This window comes from Dryas octopetala, chromosome 6, assembly GCF_963921425.1.
Source record: "Dryas octopetala chromosome 6, drDryOcto1.1, whole genome shotgun sequence".
NCBI classification, from domain to species: domain Eukaryota; kingdom Viridiplantae; phylum Streptophyta; class Magnoliopsida; order Rosales; family Rosaceae; genus Dryas; species Dryas octopetala.
The window spans coordinates 384856-402942 of record NC_141371.1 but is presented as its reverse complement, the minus strand read 5'-3'; the positions used below and the strand labels follow the sequence as shown (position 1 = coordinate 402942).

At 36.4% G+C, this 18087-nt stretch overlaps 4 protein-coding genes across 6 annotated transcripts; 3 read left to right on the top strand and 1 right to left on the bottom strand.

Moving 5' to 3' along the window:
• Positions 1 to 160: 160 nt before the first annotated feature.
• LOC147280611 (transmembrane protein, putative (DUF2358)) lies at positions 161 to 1773 on the top strand. Of its 2 annotated transcripts, XM_086247520.1 has the most exons (5): positions 164 to 402; positions 544 to 776; positions 891 to 971; positions 1069 to 1431; positions 1546 to 1773. In XM_086247520.1, exons 1-5 carry the CDS (start codon positions 240 to 242, stop codon positions 1645 to 1647), a joined length of 942 nt encoding a protein of 313 aa, XP_086103646.1. In that variant the 5' UTR covers positions 164 to 239; the 3' UTR covers positions 1648 to 1773. The 2 variants fall into 2 exon arrangements, with proteins under 2 accessions (XP_086103648.1, XP_086103646.1); XM_086247522.1 differs by lacking the exon at positions 891 to 971 and having other exon boundaries at positions 161 to 402.
• Positions 1774 to 2326: 553 nt separating this feature from the next.
• LOC147280610 (aspartic proteinase 36-like) lies at positions 2327 to 5595 on the bottom strand. Its single transcript, XM_086246100.1, has 10 exons — positions 5360 to 5595; positions 5103 to 5235; positions 4783 to 5027; positions 4423 to 4650; positions 4166 to 4328; positions 4003 to 4076; positions 3683 to 3773; positions 3411 to 3486; positions 3232 to 3303; positions 2327 to 2590 (listed from the first exon to the last, which is right to left on the bottom strand). The coding sequence occupies exons 1-10, from the start codon at positions 5593 to 5595 to the stop codon at positions 2442 to 2444; spliced, it is 1467 nt and encodes a 488-aa protein (XP_086102226.1). The 3' UTR covers positions 2327 to 2441.
• Positions 5596 to 7509: 1914 nt separating this feature from the next.
• On the top strand, positions 7510 to 9715 carry LOC147280609 (thioredoxin F-type, chloroplastic-like). Of its 2 annotated transcripts, none has more exons than XM_086246101.1 (3): positions 7510 to 7904; positions 9135 to 9234; positions 9327 to 9715. In XM_086246101.1, the coding sequence occupies exons 1-3, from the start codon at positions 7570 to 7572 to the stop codon at positions 9462 to 9464; spliced, it is 573 nt and encodes a 190-aa protein (XP_086102227.1). In that variant the 5' UTR covers positions 7510 to 7569; the 3' UTR covers positions 9465 to 9715. The 2 variants fall into 2 exon arrangements, with proteins under 2 accessions (XP_086102227.1, XP_086102228.1); XM_086246102.1 differs by having other exon boundaries at positions 7511 to 7904; positions 9330 to 9715.
• Positions 9716 to 10065: 350 nt separating this feature from the next.
• Positions 10066 to 16873, top strand: GFAT (putative glucosamine-fructose-6-phosphate aminotransferase). The gene is made up of 11 exons (XM_086246099.1): positions 10066 to 10406; positions 11510 to 11682; positions 12512 to 12623; positions 13229 to 13374; positions 14061 to 14225; positions 14783 to 15134; positions 15222 to 15472; positions 15557 to 15671; positions 15800 to 16055; positions 16139 to 16307; positions 16538 to 16873. Exons 1-11 carry the CDS (start codon positions 10163 to 10165, stop codon positions 16619 to 16621), a joined length of 2067 nt encoding a protein of 688 aa, XP_086102225.1. The 5' UTR covers positions 10066 to 10162; the 3' UTR covers positions 16622 to 16873.
• Positions 16874 to 18087: the final 1214 nt, after the last annotated feature.

Below are 18087 nucleotides of genomic sequence, written 5' to 3'. Positions count from 1 at the left end.
ACTTTCCAAGGGCTCCATTCTTCCAGTGAATGGTTGGGTCCAATGGTTAGTCTGTTGTGTTTGGGCCTTTGGCCTTCCAATTTACGAAATTCTAAAAAAAAATAAGTGGCTACAGCTACACCCAAACACACAGAGAAGTAGCCCAACCTTATCCAAAACAAGAGGGAATGAGAGGGGGGATGCAATTGTATGCATGGAATTAGGAGGGCAGGTAGCAGCAATAGCCAATATGGGGAGAGATGAGTAGCTGTGTTTGGATCACTGCGCTTGTTGCTTCTACCTCAGCTGCTGCTACCAGCATTAGCAGCAGCCAGCTCCGTCGCCAAACACCTTGCTCCGCCGCCACGACTAGTAAATCTATTTTCATCTCCAACTCCAACTCCAACCTCTTTTTACTGCGAGGTCAGGGATTAATTTGCTTCTCATCTCTATTCATTTATATAAACTCAATTAGTTGAATTGGTTCATTCATATATGTAAAATACCCTTATAATTAATAAAAGTAGAAATGTTAGGCCTAAATTGTGACATGCATGCATGCAGTAACAAATGATGGTCGTAGGAGGAGTGAATTGGAATTGTCCTCTGAAACTTGTGAAACATCAGAAGCTGATAGGATCGTTGATGGCATGAACTTTGGGGAGCTGTGCAACGAGTTTGAGTGCATTAGTAGCCCCTTGGTGGAATCCACAGCTCGACAACTTGTACGCGATATCTTAGAGCTACGCCAAGGCAATCGCGCCCTTGGAACCTTTGCTGTCTCTGTTAAATACAAGGTACGTAGTACGTACCTCTCTTTCATTCTCTCTATATATATATAGATATGCTTCTGCATAATCACATACAATACAAGCAACTATACTCATATTATATACGCATACAACATACAGGACCCGGTTAGAAGTTTTAGTGGTCGTGATAAATACAAGAGACCACTATGGATCACCACTGCACTAGAAAACCCCTCTGTGGTCAGTCACTCTTCTCATTTTGTTTTAATTACTCTAATTAGGAATTTGTTTAATTGTTGATATTGATGATGCTGTTAATGTTACTTAATTGTTACAGAGTGTGCAAGAAATGAGAATGTTATCGACCAGTGTCCTAAGTATCAAGTGGACAGTCAAAGGAAAGCCCAACAACATTATTGTTGGTGGTATTCTAGGAGCAGACTTGATACTAAAAATTGATTCCCAGTTCACTCTGAACCAGATAAGTGGGCAAGTGATTCAACACCAAGAGTTTTGGGATTTATCAGCTTCGTCCAATTCACTAATTGCGCAGGCTTATTTCTGGACGTCGCGTCGTCTTTTTGCCACCATTGAGGGTGGAAAGGACTTGTCTGATCTTGCTAAAACCTTCTCCAGCAGGTTCCCCACAGAAAAACAGAACATGGAGATATATCAAGACCCTTCTGGTGACCCAACAAAGGTGAGCAGAGCTACACAAGTACACACACTTCCTCTGTTTCCTCTGTTATGATGCTATTTTTTTATCTTTTAATCTTCAATTCACACATTCATATATTGAATTGCTTTCATTCAGTTCTTTCAAAAGGACGACGGTTTCCAAAGAGATGTATACCAAATTGCACTCTTTCTGGCACTTGTCTATCTTGTTGTACAGTTTTTGAGGACCACGTTGTAAAATGTAAACCCCCCACCTTTGTCTACACTCTACACTTGTAATCTTTCTTTAATCTCTATCACTAATACTATTGTTGTAACATATATTGCATCATCGATCATAATCAATACATCCAAGTTTTTGTCATCTTCAGTGAAATGATAGCAAAGAGAACACCTATTTATATTTCCTTGAATTGCTTATTATAACCATGAACCTGCACTCAGTTTCGTACTTGCTGCTACACATTATGCATCTAATCTAATCCATTATAACCCCCAACAAACAAGGGGTGGAGGAATCATTATACAATTTAATGAATGAATGGCCAATCAACCAGTAGTTACATTTGAAACATTTACACCTCAATTCCAATCAATCCAAGTAGACTCTGATTCTGTAAAACATGGATTTCCTGAGGGTCTGTTAGAATCGACAATAAAAGCCACCCCAGATAGATAGATACTATGCCAATTGCTGCCATATCATCCCATGGTCTAATCGATCATATGCGCGCGCATATTGGTTCCTTCAGTTCAGAGATATCAACCCCATGACATGATTCTTAAAAAGTTTCTGAGAGCAGAATAAGGCCTCCATGCAAATTACAACCAAGCTCATAAAAAATATGTGTGTGTATGTATCTAAATAAATAAAAATAAAAAGAAAATTGGCACCAGAAAGGTGGACAAAACTGGAACCACCTAGGAAGATAGATAAAAGACTTCCAAAATAAATCATATGAATCACTCCTTTTCTTTCATTGAATAAATTATGGTGCATCAAAATGAATGGATGCTGTGCCACTTTTTGAATTAATTGAACATTTGCAGCATACCAATTACTAATAACAAGACTGTCAATAGTCTTCCAGCTATTAGACTGGAAGCTGAAGAAAGATTGTGGGAACCAACATAGTATGCATTCCCTGACTTCTCATCTTTCACTTTAATGCTTGAAGAGCCTAAAAAAGCAAAACAAACAAAACATAAGAACTCCCATATCAAGTACACATGCTTTTATATTATTTGTACCGTACCAATCAAGATTACTACCTATCACACCAAAAAAGAAACCATTATTCATGCCAACAAAACAGGTAACCTTGTTTCCTTTTCTTTTCAAGATAACCAACTTTAAAGGAACAAACAATGATCAAATAAACAATGCAGTGAAGCTAATTCTTAGAACATGGAACCTCAGTCCTTCACATGTTCTGATATAATTAATGTTCTCATGTGGAAATCAGAAACTGCCCAGCTCCACGATCGAGCTTCAACAACTCATATTTTTCAATATACCTTTGTCCAGAAAAGGTATCAGTCACCAGAGATGACTGTTATCTGAATGTACAGTACACACATGTAAATTGTGGGAAGAGAAGATAATCCTACTGACATCTCTCACTAGAGAGATAATTTAGAGAGATGGAGAGACTTAATTCGCGGTCTCCATTATTGAAAAAAACTACAGACTCATAAACGTACAGGTTTGGCAAAGGTATGAATATAAGGAGCATTCATCCAGAATGCAATAAATGAAAATAAAGGTAGGTCATGAACCTGATAATAACAAATATAAAATCAAAGACTAAAAGCTACTCACAGTTGTGATCAGCCCACCCAATGGCCTGATTTTCAAGATCATATAGGACTAGCTTATTTGAAAGCACCAAATCTGCAAATGAAAACAATTAGAAAGGTCAATGAATGAATGAAATTAAACAAATACCCATGTGAAGAAACCAACTAAATTTAATTTCAACATGTAATTCAAGACTCTACCTCCCAGAAGAGTTATGGGATTTCCATCTTTAGATTCCATTGTGTTTTTCTGCCAACCAGAACACCAGACATCATCCTGTGTATATGTCATGAAAAAGGTGAATTAGTCAAGAACCTGTTGAGAAGGTAATGACCAAAATGAACTGTTGCTACTAAAAAGAACAAGTATAAATCTACAATAAACAAACCACTTGGGAGAAAATCCTATATCAATGGATCACAAAATAAAAAGTGGAAAATGTGAATTATAATTAAATCACTAAATAACTTACACGTAACCGGAATAGATATTCATGAGGATAGACTGTCAGAATAACAGAATTCTTAAAATTGAACTTCACAACTGGAAATCCATCATCAACACTGCAAGAAAAAACCTAAAGAAAGTAAGGTATTTTTCTACAAGTCTCGCTGCTCTTCATATATTGATACACCTTACTGAAGTAAGTAAAGCAAAACTTCTATTGTTTAGACCTTAAATTAGCAATTTGAAAGCAAAAATAAGAAGAAACCAATGCATATAACAAAAAAATAACAAATAATCAATAAAACAGAAAGCAAAAGTAATAGCAAAGTTAAGTTAGTGATTTACTTTTTGGAATACTCAAAACATGTAAACTCCTCCTCGACAGTATGCAATTTCAAGTTAGGCTGCCGAGCTAATATCTGATTTATCAAAAATACCAGTGTAGTACCAATGTAAGTATTTAGACGACAAAATCCAAATGAATGGGAACTAAAAGAGCATTATCTACCTTTTTCATAAATGAATCATAAATGTCTGGGTTAAGATAAGCCAAGGTTGTGCCACTGTCAATTACTGCCCCTTTCCCATCTCCAAAGCCAAATATACCCGTGGGAAGTTCTATAACTTCACCACCCACCTCAATTGTCTTCAGCACAACATTGTAATGTGCCCTAAGATAGTCATTAAAATAAAATTAGGACAAGATTCATAAGCCAAGACCTAACCTGATTAAAGAATTCAGAATTCAGAGATAGTGTCACATACTGATTTGGTACCATTGGAGTTGTATTCTTCACTTTGGGCTCCACCACTTCCCCAATGGCATAGATTCCACCACCATTTACATTATCCAAGCAATGTGCAAATTGTCTTTTCACCTTTCCAGATGAAGCTAGCTGTGAAATTATGGATGCATTTGACTGTCCAAAACCAAGTATCCCATCAAGTGCTTCAGAATCTTGACCTTGCATCCCAGATTGTTTAGCTCCACACCTATTCCGCAATAGACAGTAGTTTAATACACACAGGAACAGCAGAGCAACAATGAATTACAAGTAAGCCAATACAAATAGACAATAGGAAATAGGAAGCTAACACAAAAGAGAATTAAGGGAAAAAACTCACCCAAATATTACAGTTCCACTTATTGTTTCTGTTTTGTCGTTTCCAGTGGCTTTATTTAATTGTATATTATCCTTGACGTAGTATCCGGCAGTTGTGCTTCCATCTCCATAAACAACATTATATTGGCAGAGTAAATCTGGCTTGCAACCAGGAAGTGGACCATTGAATGTGGAAGTGCAAAACTCTTGATCACAAGAAACCTTGCTTGAAGTTGAAGAGCTCTTTGGATCGAATAGTCTGAGTTTCTGTAGCAGAAGCAATATTTATAACAATAAATGTTCATTTTCTTGATGAAAATAAGGGTAATAAATGACACATACACCAATAGTACTACTTTTGGTGGGACAGTTGGTGCAGTCAACACAATTCACCCATAAAATGTCACTTCCAGTATCAACTTGTACGTGGTAGTCCTTTGAAGGAGTCCCAAGCCCAATTTTAGCATAGTAGAGCCTAAAACCAATCAAACAAATAATTCAAAAACAAACGGTTGAAGCTGAAATTCAAACACCAAAACGGCAAAACCAAAATTGAAGCATTATGCAAAACATAAACGATTGAAGAAGAAGAAACGAACCCAGTTTCAGAAGGATGGCCATTGCCACCCAATGGGAGATCGACTGCAGAGAGAATCCTACCGTGACGGCGAGCATCGTGGTCTTTCAATGCACCCAAAGACCGCTCACGACCCTTGAACTTGTGATTCACAGGGAACACTATGTTAGCCGACACATTGAAAACCAACGCCAAAAGAACCACAATGCCACCCAACAAGGCCACTCTAATTACTCTTGTTGTTGTTCCAAAATCCATTACTACAATGAATATAGGATGCAGCAATCCAAAGATTCAATTTTTTAAAAATGGGTTTGGAGTTTGGACCCAACAACAACCTTTTTTAATTAATTTGGACAAAACCCAAATTGAAAACGTACAATGCCTGCCTGACTTGAAACGTTGAGGCTCAGAAATGTGGGTTTTGTGGAAATAAGTTTATGGCCTGAGTTGGGTGGCAAAAGAAGAAGCCACAAGGCATGTGTTATAAGAGGAAATGGAAGAAAAAGAAACCAAGAAACAAACAACGTACGAGGGACGAGAGAGTTGCGCGTTTCCAATGGCAAACGACACGTCTTACTGTCTTACGAAAAATAGTAAACATCCAATTCCCTGCCAACCTTTGCCTTCTTTCTTGTTTCTAATTGTTGCCATTTTACTTTTTTTGTTGTTTCGATTTCTATTTTATTTTCTTCTTAATTGTCTTATCCTTATTATTAATGATTTATTGCTGTATTTTTGTTGTTTCCTGTTTTTTCTGAATTTCTTTGGTTTTGAAGTTGGAGGGAATTACTTTGCTTGCTTTATTTACGTGACTCTGTTCCTCTCTACAACAACGGGTTTCGATCGGTCCTATGATGTCCCCATTGACCTCCCTCCCTTTCTATGGAAAATAATCAATATTTGACTCAATTCACTAGCTTGCCTTTGACCAAGAAAAAAAAAAAACCTAAATAAATATATTAATTAGCAATGACTTGTACCTGAATTAATACATGAATAACTTCCAATTTTACCAAATCTAGACTTGTACCTATCCAAATTCCAAATTGAAAAAAAATATATGAATCCTTTTAGATAAGACTTCTTGAAGAGCAATGTGTCAATGACTTGGTTTGGCATGTTGCCTTTGTGAATGTATTAAAGAATGCAAAATGAAAGATGTACGCATGTCATGCCAATCAAAGAGTTTAATTGATTACAGTTAGGTGGGCCTGACACATGGACTGCATGCTATTCATATCATGTGAAAGATAGAACAATGAACAATCCAACCTAAACTAGTTTCATGTTTGAGTTTGGTAAACCTAACTTGTTCAAGTTGCATAGTTGCACACTTGCCTCTCTTCCCTAGGCCTTGACAAGCCCAACCCAACAAAACAAGTACCGGATGACTCAAGTAGCAACCCAACAAATAAATCAAGTCACTATGGGCTATGGGCTATGGGCTATGGGCCTATGGCATATACATTCTCCACTAAACCCCATTGTTTTTGCTCACTTACAAGTCTACAACTTCATGTCCACAATAAATATACAATTTTTTTCCCTTTAACATTTTTGTATACAGAATATATATGCCATGGAAAATAAATTTTTTTAAAACTTCTAGAAGATTTAATAGTACAAACTGTTCTGTTCTGACAAAAAAAAGGACAAATGGTTGTAATTTATTTCGTTATTATATTTTTGACTAGTCTTTTAACCATTTATGTGGACGAGCTTGAAAAATGATCAACCAAATGACTTAAACACCCCAAGATTTCCATTACAAAATGATTATCAGATGATTATTTTGGTCTTCTCACAACCTAAAAACCAAATAATTCTTTCATCCTCCCAAAAGCTCTCCCATCCACCATCACTCGTCAGTCATTATAAAATTTCCCTTGAAACCTTGAAAGGACCAAAAATACCCCAAAAGTTTAATGAATCTTAAAAATACCCCAAAAGTTTCCCTTGAAAGGACCAAAATGTCCCCCTGGGTTTCCCACAAGAGCGGGTAATGTTGTCTTTCCACTATCACGCCAGCCATGCCGTCATCCACAAAAAAAGTTTGTGAAGTGACGAAATGGACAGTGGATCTCTCAGAACATTCCCCAAACCCAAAGGACAGAATCGTCTTTCCGATGAAGAGCGCCTCCTCTATTATTTGCAAAATGCAAATTGCAACGGATTCACTGGGCTCTCGTCTCCTCTCGTGTCCTGTCCATCACAGATACGTAGATAGAAATGGCTCTGCAGTCAGGCACTCTCTCTCCTCGGTCCTCAGCGTCGTTACTGTGCGCCGCGAAGCATCCGATCGTATATTCTTGTTCCTCAAGTTCAAGTTCAAGTTCAAGCTGCTTCCTTGGGCAGAAGAAGAAGAATGTGGGTGTGGGTGTGGGGTTGTTGGGTAGTAATAGCAAGAGGAAGAGGGTGTGGGCTTGTACGGTGAGGTCGAGCTTGGACACCAGTGCCGGTCAGGTCACAGTGGGCCAGGTCACTGAGGTCGACAAGGACACCTTCTGGCCCATCGTCAAGGCCGCCGGCGACAAAACCGTCGTCCTCGATATGTACACCCAATGGTACGTTTATATCTATTTCTACTTTTATTTTCACTTTATGTTTGCTTCCTCACAAAATACATGAATAACTTCAATCAAAGGAAACAAAAATTTCAAGAATTCTTTTCTTCACAACCTGAATTTATATACATGTCAATACGTTAATGCTAAGAATTAAGCAATGGAATTTTAACTATGTTTTGTTTTGAGCTAAACTTTAGGTGTTCAAATTCTTTGCAAATGTAGTTCCCTTTTGGATTGTGCAAGTTAATTACGTGTATGAAAGCAAGAATGTTGTTCAAGGTTGTGGAATTCAAGTGTTTGTTGGTAAAATAAGGGTCCATATATTAATTTGTTGATTTTCTGTTAGTTAATTTCCACCCACCAGTCATGATGATTATGCAAATTACATGACTTAAAAGGGGTGCTGATTTAAATCATACCTCCTTCACGATGCTCCCCTCGGAAAAATTATTGTGTACAAATACATTTTGTTTCAATGCAATTCCATTGGAGTTTTCCAAATTGGATTAATAGCACAGGCCCAATTAAGCCATTAGTACACACACGAAACAAACCAAGATCATAGCAGGTACTCTGGCTGGAGTTGAATCGTTCAGAGGCTTAGCAAATGGTTATTGGTGTGGTACCCTATTTAGTTTACATGTATGGGAACCAAAATGACCATTTACAAACATGAAAATGCAAAGACCAAGTAACAGAGCTTTGGCCTTGAGTACTTAAGATCTTGGGCATATTTTAGTTGATCATTATTCCCAATCTGGTTTACTGTGAAATTGAAGATTTACCGTGTTTCAATCCTTGAAATGTAATGTGATCTGAATTTAAACTGGAAGACTATATTGAATATTTGATCTTACAATTTGGTCCAAATTAAGTACATTGGATTAATTTTTTTCTTCTGTATCACATCAAGGAGTGGTTATTGTTATTAATTTGATGATAACAGCAAAAAGGTGCATGAACATGATATATATGACATGACTATTATATTAGATCATTACGTTTAAGCTTGATTTGGAAGTTCTGGAAATCCTGATATGGTGGTTTTGGATCATTGTTCGATTGTTGATTACACAGTGGGATTGCATATGGATCATCTTCTGGAATATCGATAAGGATTTGTAAACCTGATCCCCTAAGAGTAGATTCACTACATCTTTTGTTGAACTAAATTTTATCATCCTGCTTTTCTATCTTTATGCCTTAAGATCTCTTGATTTCTTGCAGGTGTGGTCCTTGCAAGGTGATGGCTCCAAAATTTAAAGAATTATCGGAGAAATATCTTGATGTCGTATTTTTAAAGCTTGATTGTAACCAAGAAAACAAGGTTTGTTATAGTATGTCATAGTTCATTTTTCTTGATTGATGGAGTGCGTGACTGTGCTCTTGCTTATGGTTTAAATTGATTAATATTGCTAGCAGCCATTGGCAAAGGAGCTTGGGATAAGGGTGGTTCCAACTTTCAAGATCTTGAAGGACAACAAGGTTGTAAAAGAAGTGACAGGGGCCAAATTCGATGATTTAGTCGTTGCCATAGACGCTGTGAGATCGGGGTGAACCCTACCTTAAATTTTCTCCATGAGAGATGTTAAATAATAATATATAGAAAAACGTCTGCTTGGAGCCTTGGAATTGATTATTATTCGACTTGTATGTATTTATCCATGTGAGCTGTCTGTGTAATTCTAGTTCAAACTTGAATGGACAAGAAATGTAACCATTGCATGCTTCTTGCTTGTTTAGAAAGAGAATGGTCTTTATGATTTGAATACAATATTACAAACGCGTGAATTCGCTTAACTTGCTCATTTTCTTCTAGATTTGTAACTATGTACCGTTTCTCTGCTTGGAAAATGCATTCTCTCTTGGGGCTTCTAAGAAAGTACAAGTATGAAAAGTGGAAAATACAGATAAAGATATCATACGCCATACGGTAATTGCTGGTCCACGATATTGTTGGTAACCAATGGAAAGGCGCCACAGTAGCACACTGATGCAAAGTGAAAAGACAACAGCACCCTTTAACTTTTTCCCATATAACAATCAGACCTCAGCCCTCTGCAGTGTCTCAATCTTCTGGACGCATTGTGAGTGACTCAGTCAACTCTGCAAATCCGCCAAATAAAATTAAAAGTAAAAATAAAAAGAAAGTCAAAGGTCAAATTCCTCCACTTCCTTCTTAGCAGCTGATCATTCTTTCCCTCTCTGTGTGTGTCTCTCTCTCAAACACAGAAGAGGAAGAAGAAGAAGGAGAAATGTGTGGGATATTTGCATACCTGAATTACAACGTGAACAGAGAGAGGCGTTATATTCTTCAGGTGCTATTCAATGGGCTCAGGCGTCTCGAATACCGAGGCTACGATTCCGCTGGGATTTCCATCGACCATTCTATTTCCTTCGATCCAAACACTCCCCAATCTTCCTCCAACTCTCTGCCTCCCCCCCTCGTTTTTCGCCAAGAGGGAAACATCGAGACCCTCGTCAAATCCGTCTACCAAGGTAACCATTCCATTTCATTTTAAATTTTCTAATTCTATTTCTTTTCATTTTCTTAATTGTATGTTCTGTTTGTTTTCCCGGAAAAGTAACTGTAATGGATACAGAAACTTGACCCAGTAAAAGTGGTCCGGGTTAATCTGACAATTCATTCTTTTTCAATCAGTTTCATTGTTAACTTGTTGGCCGGGTCAGTTTTGGTAGATGCGGTTTGGGTTTATCGACCCGCACTTTTTCATGCTGGGTTGGGACCAGATAATGCCAGCTTAACCTTACCTACCGTTTGGTCATTGGGAGGCACACAAAAGAAAGAGCACAACACAAGTTTGGAACTTGGGATCTCTTTTACTTTTTTATCACTTTTACTGGATAGAGAAACAAAAACTTAAAGGATTCTTTGGTGTTTCCTGTGTATTTATTACATTTTCTCACTTGAAAGCTTCATTATTCTAAAATTTAAAATATAGTTGTCACTTGTTATTTTCTTATAGGAAAAAAAAATTTAGTCTAATATATTGAGTAACAAGTTACTTGTTTTGGACAGTTACTGATTTATTAGATACTACGCTAACTATATGCTAATGGTTGAGTTTGGTGATATTCCAATTTTTGAAAGCTTTTTGTTAAAAGGAAACTACTATTTGCAGTCTCATTTTGGGGGTTCTCTTGCACTCCAAAATTAATATTTTACAACTTTTAAAGCACTTAACAAAAAGAAGTGCAAAAAGCTCATGGGGAGTGCGAATAATAGAAGTGGAAGAAAGTTATGGGGAGTGTGAATAAAATTACTCTTGAAAAAAAATATGAGTAATAGATGTTTGAACTAAGAATTTCTGGGGTATTGCAAAGTTCTCACTAATCAAGAGAAACAAATGAAACGTTAACAATTATAACTTCTTTGGATTCAAATTACCTCACCCAACCAAACCTTGTGGTACTTCAATTTTGATGCCTTTGCACATATATTGATAATTGAAATACATACATTTAGTGTTTCCTAACAGGTTATCAGATATATAGTGAATTTATGATTTTGTTGTCCCTCCTTCAAGCTCTTCGTTTTTATTTCGAATCCATAGAATTAATGTTGATTTTGGTATTTCCAGAGGTTGCTGAAACGGATTTAAATTTGGAGGAATTTTTCTCTCACCATGCTGGAATAGCACACACCCGGTGGGCCACTCATGGAGAGCCAGCTACAAGGAACAGCCATCCTCAGAGCTCTGGTCTTGGAAATGATTTTTTGGTTGTTCACAATGGAGTTATCACTAATTATGAGGTTTGTTTAAGATTTCAGAAGTGAAATGGTGTTTTTCCTTTTGAAATTATTGTTAAGGTTTTTGGATTAAACAATATCTTGGAGACTATGACTATATTTGATTACTAATATATTTTTTCATTGGATTGTTGATGGACATGAATATTTGTTTCTTTTTAGGGAAGGAAACCCTTTGTTGATTGTTGAGAACTTGTATTCCTGCCTTTTGGTGTTTTGTCTTGCTTTTGTTGTGGGAGTTTCTTTCCAAGCTTATCTAAGGCCTTGGACACACTGATGTTTTCACGATCCTTTGGTCATCCATATTGAATATAATTGACTTATGGCACTTTGTGAAATTATGATACTAGTAGAGTACATGCACTTTATCGTACTACCAAGTTCCAATTAGCAAGAAATGGTAAATTGTGTACTTCAAAAGATCTTTACTTGTTTAGTACAGTGAAAAGATTTTTGTTTTAGTTAATGTTAATAGTTGGATTTGACTGAAAGATTAATAGAATGTGAGAGCCTGGTTTTATTGGTGGCAAGTGTAGTGGAGGTTGTGGGTGAGGCAGCAGTAGTTGTATAGGGATCTTGCATTGTGGGATTGTATCGTTGATGGAGATGGTAGTAGCAGTTGTAGTGGAAAGAAGTACATGGTGGCATTGTTGGCATGCTAGTGTGGGGTGTTAGCATTGGTACAACTAATGGTGACGATGCTGGTGCGGTGGGTGCCAGTTGTAATGCTGGGGGTAGCTTGTAAATATATTTACTTTCTTTTGGGTTGTATACCTAACAGTCTCTGCCAACAATGGGATCTGCTGATTTACTTTCTTTTTCACTGTCTCAGGCCTTAAAGGAATCACTAGTCCGACATGGATTCACCTTTGAATCTGAAACAGACACAGAAGTAATTCCAAAGCTTGCCAAATATGTTTTTGATAAAGCTAAAGAAGGAGAAGGTAATTTTATATGTGATTGGAAGTTGGAAATAAGTTAAACATTTTCTTCATAAGTATATCTTACATTTTGGAGTTCAAAATTAATGCTTTACAATCTGCAAATGCGACATTGAAGTTTATATGGTTCATACAATTGTTTATTTTTTAGCTAACAAAGCTATAATTTGAAACTCATCAATTGATATTTTTGACAGTTAAGTGGGTTAATGTCTTTAGCACGTTCAAAAGTAGAACAAAAGAAATTTACTGAAAGACCAAAAAGTTACCACATTAAATTATTGAAGTGGCAAAAAGCTTCTTCGTTTCTCTGGAGCCAATATCTCATATGGACTTAACATACTTTCCCAAAGGCAGGGAAAGTGGTTTTTCTGCAATAGAAATGGACATGATCAGTTAATTTTTTTTTTTTCCCTTATCAGGAAGAATGCATTTTACTTACTCTTGTTGGGGGTTATATATAAAGCCAATCACGGTGTCTTGCATATACCGATAAAGTGCATTTCCTTTTATTTATTGTTTCTTTTAATGGTTTTTCCCACTGTTTCACATGAATATTAAAGCACAATCCAGGGTGATGTTAGAGTGTTATCTGGTTTGTGTTGCAGGTGATCAGACTATTACATTTAGTCAAGTTGTGCTTGAGGTTATGAGGCATCTTGAAGGAGCCTATGCCCTTATTTTCAAAAGCCGGCATTATCCAAATGAGTTGATTGCTTGCAAACGTGGGAGTCCGTTGCTCCTTGGTGTCAAAGTACGTTACGTTTGAAATTTATGCTTAATAATTTCGGTTACTAATGCTTTAGCCCTAGTTTTGGTCTTTGTTGTTCCCCCAATAGTTTCTCTTTGTCAATCTATACAAGTTATTTATTCTATCACATCATTCCTTGTGCAATGTAGTTATTTCTTAGTGTAACCACCCTCTGCCTGTCCTCATGTGTGAACACGTGCACAAAAGCCAAAAGCCAAGCAACAAAAGGAAATTAGGACAATTTAAGCAGTTGCTATGTTGCTTTCACAGGATTTACTTGGGTACTCGTCAAACTTGACTAAACTTGCAACCATTTTATATAGAATTTCTGCGTAAAGAAAAATGGTTGCATTTGGCAGCTTGGAATTGGGGACTTAATTGGAAAAACACATGAATAGGTCTCATTGACACCGTTTACGTGGTTCATCAAATAAACTCAAATCTGCCAACAAAAAAAGAACATGTTTCCCCTTTCCTTAAGGAATAAAGTTAGCAACTTTCAAGTTGACATTATTCACCACATATTCAGCCATGATTGTTCTAAGATATATTTTTGAGGTTGCATATTATTAGGTCAGAAATATAGTGTATCTTGTATCCCATGTGGATTGATTTTGCAACTACTTGTATCCCAGTGAGGGGATATATTTCTATCTTCAGGCTTGGTTGACCCTTTGCTATCATGTCAGGAATTTAATGAAAATGCTAGCAATGGATCTGCATTTCATGATGATAATTTCCTATCAAAAAGTGGACATGCTAAAGAACTCTTCTTATCCAGTGATGCCAATGCTGTAGTTGAACACACCAAAAAGGTTTTGGTGATTGAGGATGGTGAAGTTGTACATCTCAAGGTACTTACTCGAATATTGCCTTTTATTTTTATTTTTATGTTTTAATAGGACACTTACATATTAGTGTCCTATCATCTTTTTTAACATAAAGTATATCTGCATAGGGCTTATGCTTATTTTTCTTCTTAACAAAGACGACTTAATTTTCCATTCAATTTTTGTGAATGATATCCATGTATGTGCAGATTTTATTTCTTGGTTACCATTTTTTTTCTCTTTAACAAACATTTTATTTAATTGTTGTGATATCCATGTATAGTATGTATGTTTAATCTTATAATTAGGGAGACACTTGTTTTAGGATACCCCCCTTCAACATTCATCTTCATCAATTGCTCTGCATTTGTGGTAATTACCCTTTTAGTTTGATGTCCCGGTCCTCATATACTGTTTTGGACCTTTCAGAGCTTCAGCAGCCTTGGGTTTAACTATGACAATATTATTTGTCGTGCCAAGATAGTATTGATACTGATTTCTCTGCTAGTTGTACTATTGCTTTGAAAATATGAATTCATAAATGTTATTTTGTTTTACCTGCGGTGGTGGTGTTGCTTCAGGATGGAGGTGTGTCGATCCTAAAGTTTGATAAAGGAAAGCATGGTGGCCTTTCTAAAGTTGCATCAGTACAACGAGCATTATCCATTCTAGAGATGGAGGTTGAACAAATAAATAAAGGAAATTACGAACATTATATGCAGAAAGAAATCCATGAACAGCCTGAATCTCTAACTACCACAATGAGGGGGAGGCTTTTACGTGGAGGTTCCTGCAAAGCCAAGACTGTTCTCCTTGGTGGACTGAAGGATCACCTTAAAACAATTAGGCGCAGCAGGCGAATTGTTTTCATTGGTTGTGGTACAAGCTACAATGCTGCTTTAGCTGCAAGACCCATCTTGGAAGAACTTTCTGGTGAGTGCTTTTGTCTGTTAGAAATGCTTTGCTGATTGTAAATCATGTTTTGATTATCTTCTGGTTTATTACACATATAAACAATAGGTATCCCTGTGACAATGGAAATTGCTAGTGATCTGTTGGATCGGCAAGGAATTATATACAGAGAAGATACAGCTGTCTTTGTCAGTCAATCTGGTGAAACAGCAGATAGTCTGAGTGCATTGGAATATGCTTTAGAAAATGGTGCTTTATGCGTTGGCATAACAAATACTGTTGGTAGTGCAATAGCCAGGAATACACACTGTGGTGTTCATATAAATGCTGGCGCTGAGATTGGTGTGGCAAGCACCAAGGTAAATTTGCATATTTACTCTATCCCTGTTTTCTGATTTTGAATCTTTTATTGATAGTCATATCATCATCATCATCATGAATAGGCATACACAAGTCAAATAGTGGTGATGGCTATGCTAGCACTAGCTATAGGAGCTGACACAATTTCCAATCAAGCAAGAAGAGATGCTATAATTGACGGTTTATTTGACTTGCCAAGTAAGTTCCAGTTATTTTCTTTTCTTAACATGTCACTAGAATTTTTTTTTTTTTCCCCAGTCTGTTACCCAAGATGCAACTTGTAATAAAGCTTAACAAAATGAATTTGTTCTTTATGTTCTTTGCAGACAAAGTCAGAGAGGTCCTGAAGCTTGACCAGGCAATGAAGGATCTTGCAAAAGAACTGATTGCTGAGCAGTCACTTCTTGTGTTTGGGAGAGGATACAACTATGCAACAGCTTTGGAGGGTGCTTTGAAGGTAAAAGAAGTGGCACTTATGCATAGTGAAGGAATACTTGCCGGTGAAATGAAACATGGTCCTTTGGCTTTAGTTGATGAAAATCTCCCTACATTTGTGATTGCTACCCGTGATGCTTGCTTCAGGTTTGCCCTGTCATGTTTGGGAGCATTTACATGCTTTGAAAGTTTAACTGGTTTTCTTATTTACTACATGTGATAATTTACAGTAAGCAGCAGTCAGTTATTCAGCAGCTTCATGCCCGCAAAGGTCGTCTTATAGTAATGTGTTCAAAAGGAGATGCTGTATCTGTATGCGCTGGGGCATCTTGTCGAGTGATTGAAGTGCCTCAACTTGAGGATTGTCTTCAACCTGTAGTTAATATAGTTCCATTGCAGGTATTTTTTGTTTCTAATTTTATATTACTATATTCTCATTATTTGGGTTGAAGTTGCTACATTTTTCGCTCATGTCAGACTTTGTGGTAGCCATTATTAAGTACAAGTTTTAGTAATAGACTGTACATATAGATAGGTAGTTCTTCCTTGTAACTTGTTTGTTCTTTTTACTTTGAGAACGAGTGAGATGTGCCATTAGTGTGATTTTTTCTTTTCCTCCCCTGGTGCAGCTGCTGGCATATCATCTCACTGTTTTAAGAGGTTTCAATGTGGATCAGCCTCGAAATCTTGCTAAGAGTGTGACGACACAGTAAACAAGTTTGTCGACATCCCTCATATACATTGTGTGATTCTCGATGATGCTGAGAACAATCAGGACCCGTTTTTGTTGGAGAATTCTTTTGCTCTGTAATGTTTATGTTGGTAATCTATGATGCTGAGGTTGTACATCTTCAGCTTTGTAAATTATTAGAAGTAGGAACGCTACTAACACCCTGCCCCTCTCTCATTACGAAGCTTGTTATAGTTTATCAAAACTTGTTATATCGATCATTTCATTTTCAATATCCTCCTCCTTTTAAAATCATCTAGAGACTTGTAGTTGTAGATGGAGATATTTTGTATTTGCGCCATAATATTTCCATATGACAACCCAATTCTTTTCTCAACTCCCTCTGATAGTCAGTCTCAATTTCATAGGTCTCAACTCTCAATTTCATCAGCTTATTCTCTGATGTCCCTAATATTAATGCTCCAAATAATCCAAATTCCTTCCCTTGCTTTCTTTACTTATTCTCTGGTGGCCCTGCTAGTTATCCTACTTACATATTGGTGGAAAAGATTGAAAACGCCCCGTACTCATGATCATCCAATTGGAAAAATTGCTGCGGTACAACATGAAAAGAAGAGAAGGGTATTATTAAATGACTATTATGCTTTTAAATAAGTTAAAACTGGTATTAAATACAAAATTGATTAAACATATGTTACAAGGAGGATCAATTAAACAAATAAACACAAAATAAGAGAAATCAAATAGATTGCAGATGTTACAATGAGAAAGTTATCCAAATTGAAATGATGGTATTGACTGCAAGACCCGTGTTATCTCGTATTCAGATTTGTAATCTCCAAAAACACTGGAGGTTTCCAAAATGGTATTTAAAACATAAAAAGAGAAAAATAAACAACATCACGTGTGTGTATATATAAATTTATCATTCTCATTATGTATTAGGAGAGCAGTTTTGCTCACCTCTTTTAACTCAGGTGTATGCTCACCTCCCATCTAAAATGCTGCCATGTGTTTAAAAAATTAACCATGAGTTAATTTATTGTATTTAATGATTTATGATATTATAATGATGAGAGAGAAAAATAAGTTGACAACTCTTTTATACTTTTATCCTTATATTTTATTACTCAATTTTTTTCCACTTTTTTATTACCTATTAATTTTTATTTTCTCTTTTATTTAATTATTTCTAATAATTTTTGCTTTTTTTGTTTTTTTGCTCTTCTCCATTACGCCTCTAGTATCTAAAAAACCACATGCATTTAATAATTTTTGCTTTTTTTTTTTTGCTCTTTTCTAGTATGCCTCCAGTACCCAAAAAACCACATCCAATTGTTTTGGGTCTTCTCATGTATACACATTTTATCTACTTTTTTAATTAATTAAAAAAAATAATCCAACAACACTTTTTTTTTTTTTGCCTAAGAATTCTTCTTTCTTGTCTCATACATGACCTTTTTAGATCAAACAAATTCTTAAGTCAAT

Bases quoted from the DNA above. Each gene is read 5' to 3' on its own strand.
- LOC147280611 (XM_086247520.1), top strand. From the start codon at position 240: ATGAGTAGCTGTGTTTGGATCACTGCGCTTGTTGCTTCTACCTCAGCT. The intron at 403-543 runs GTCAGGGATTAA...GCATGCATGCAG, and splicing joins CAACCTCTTTTTACTGCGAG to TAACAAATGATGGTCGTAGG. The intron at 972-1,068 runs GTCAGTCACTCT...TAATTGTTACAG, and splicing joins CACTAGAAAACCCCTCTGTG to AGTGTGCAAGAAATGAGAAT.
- LOC147280610 (XM_086246100.1), bottom strand. From the start codon at position 5,595: ATGGATTTTGGAACAACAACAAGAGTAATTAGAGTGGCCTTGTTGGGT. The intron at 3,487-3,682 runs GTAAGTTATTTA...ACATATACACAG, and splicing joins AATATCTATTCCGGTTACGT to GATGATGTCTGGTGTTCTGG. The intron at 3,304-3,410 runs GTAGAGTCTTGA...TTTCATTTGCAG, and splicing joins TCCCATAACTCTTCTGGGAG to ATTTGGTGCTTTCAAATAAG.
- LOC147280609 (XM_086246101.1), top strand. From the start codon at position 7,570: ATGGCTCTGCAGTCAGGCACTCTCTCTCCTCGGTCCTCAGCGTCGTTA. The intron at 7,905-9,134 runs GTACGTTTATAT...GATTTCTTGCAG, and splicing joins CTCGATATGTACACCCAATG to GTGTGGTCCTTGCAAGGTGA. The intron at 9,235-9,326 runs GTTTGTTATAGT...TAATATTGCTAG, and splicing joins ATTGTAACCAAGAAAACAAG to CAGCCATTGGCAAAGGAGCT.
- GFAT (XM_086246099.1), top strand. From the start codon at position 10,163: ATGTGTGGGATATTTGCATACCTGAATTACAACGTGAACAGAGAGAGG. The intron at 12,624-13,228 runs GTAATTTTATAT...TTTGTGTTGCAG, and splicing joins TAAAGCTAAAGAAGGAGAAG to GTGATCAGACTATTACATTT. The intron at 13,375-14,060 runs GTACGTTACGTT...CTATCATGTCAG, and splicing joins CGTTGCTCCTTGGTGTCAAA to GAATTTAATGAAAATGCTAG.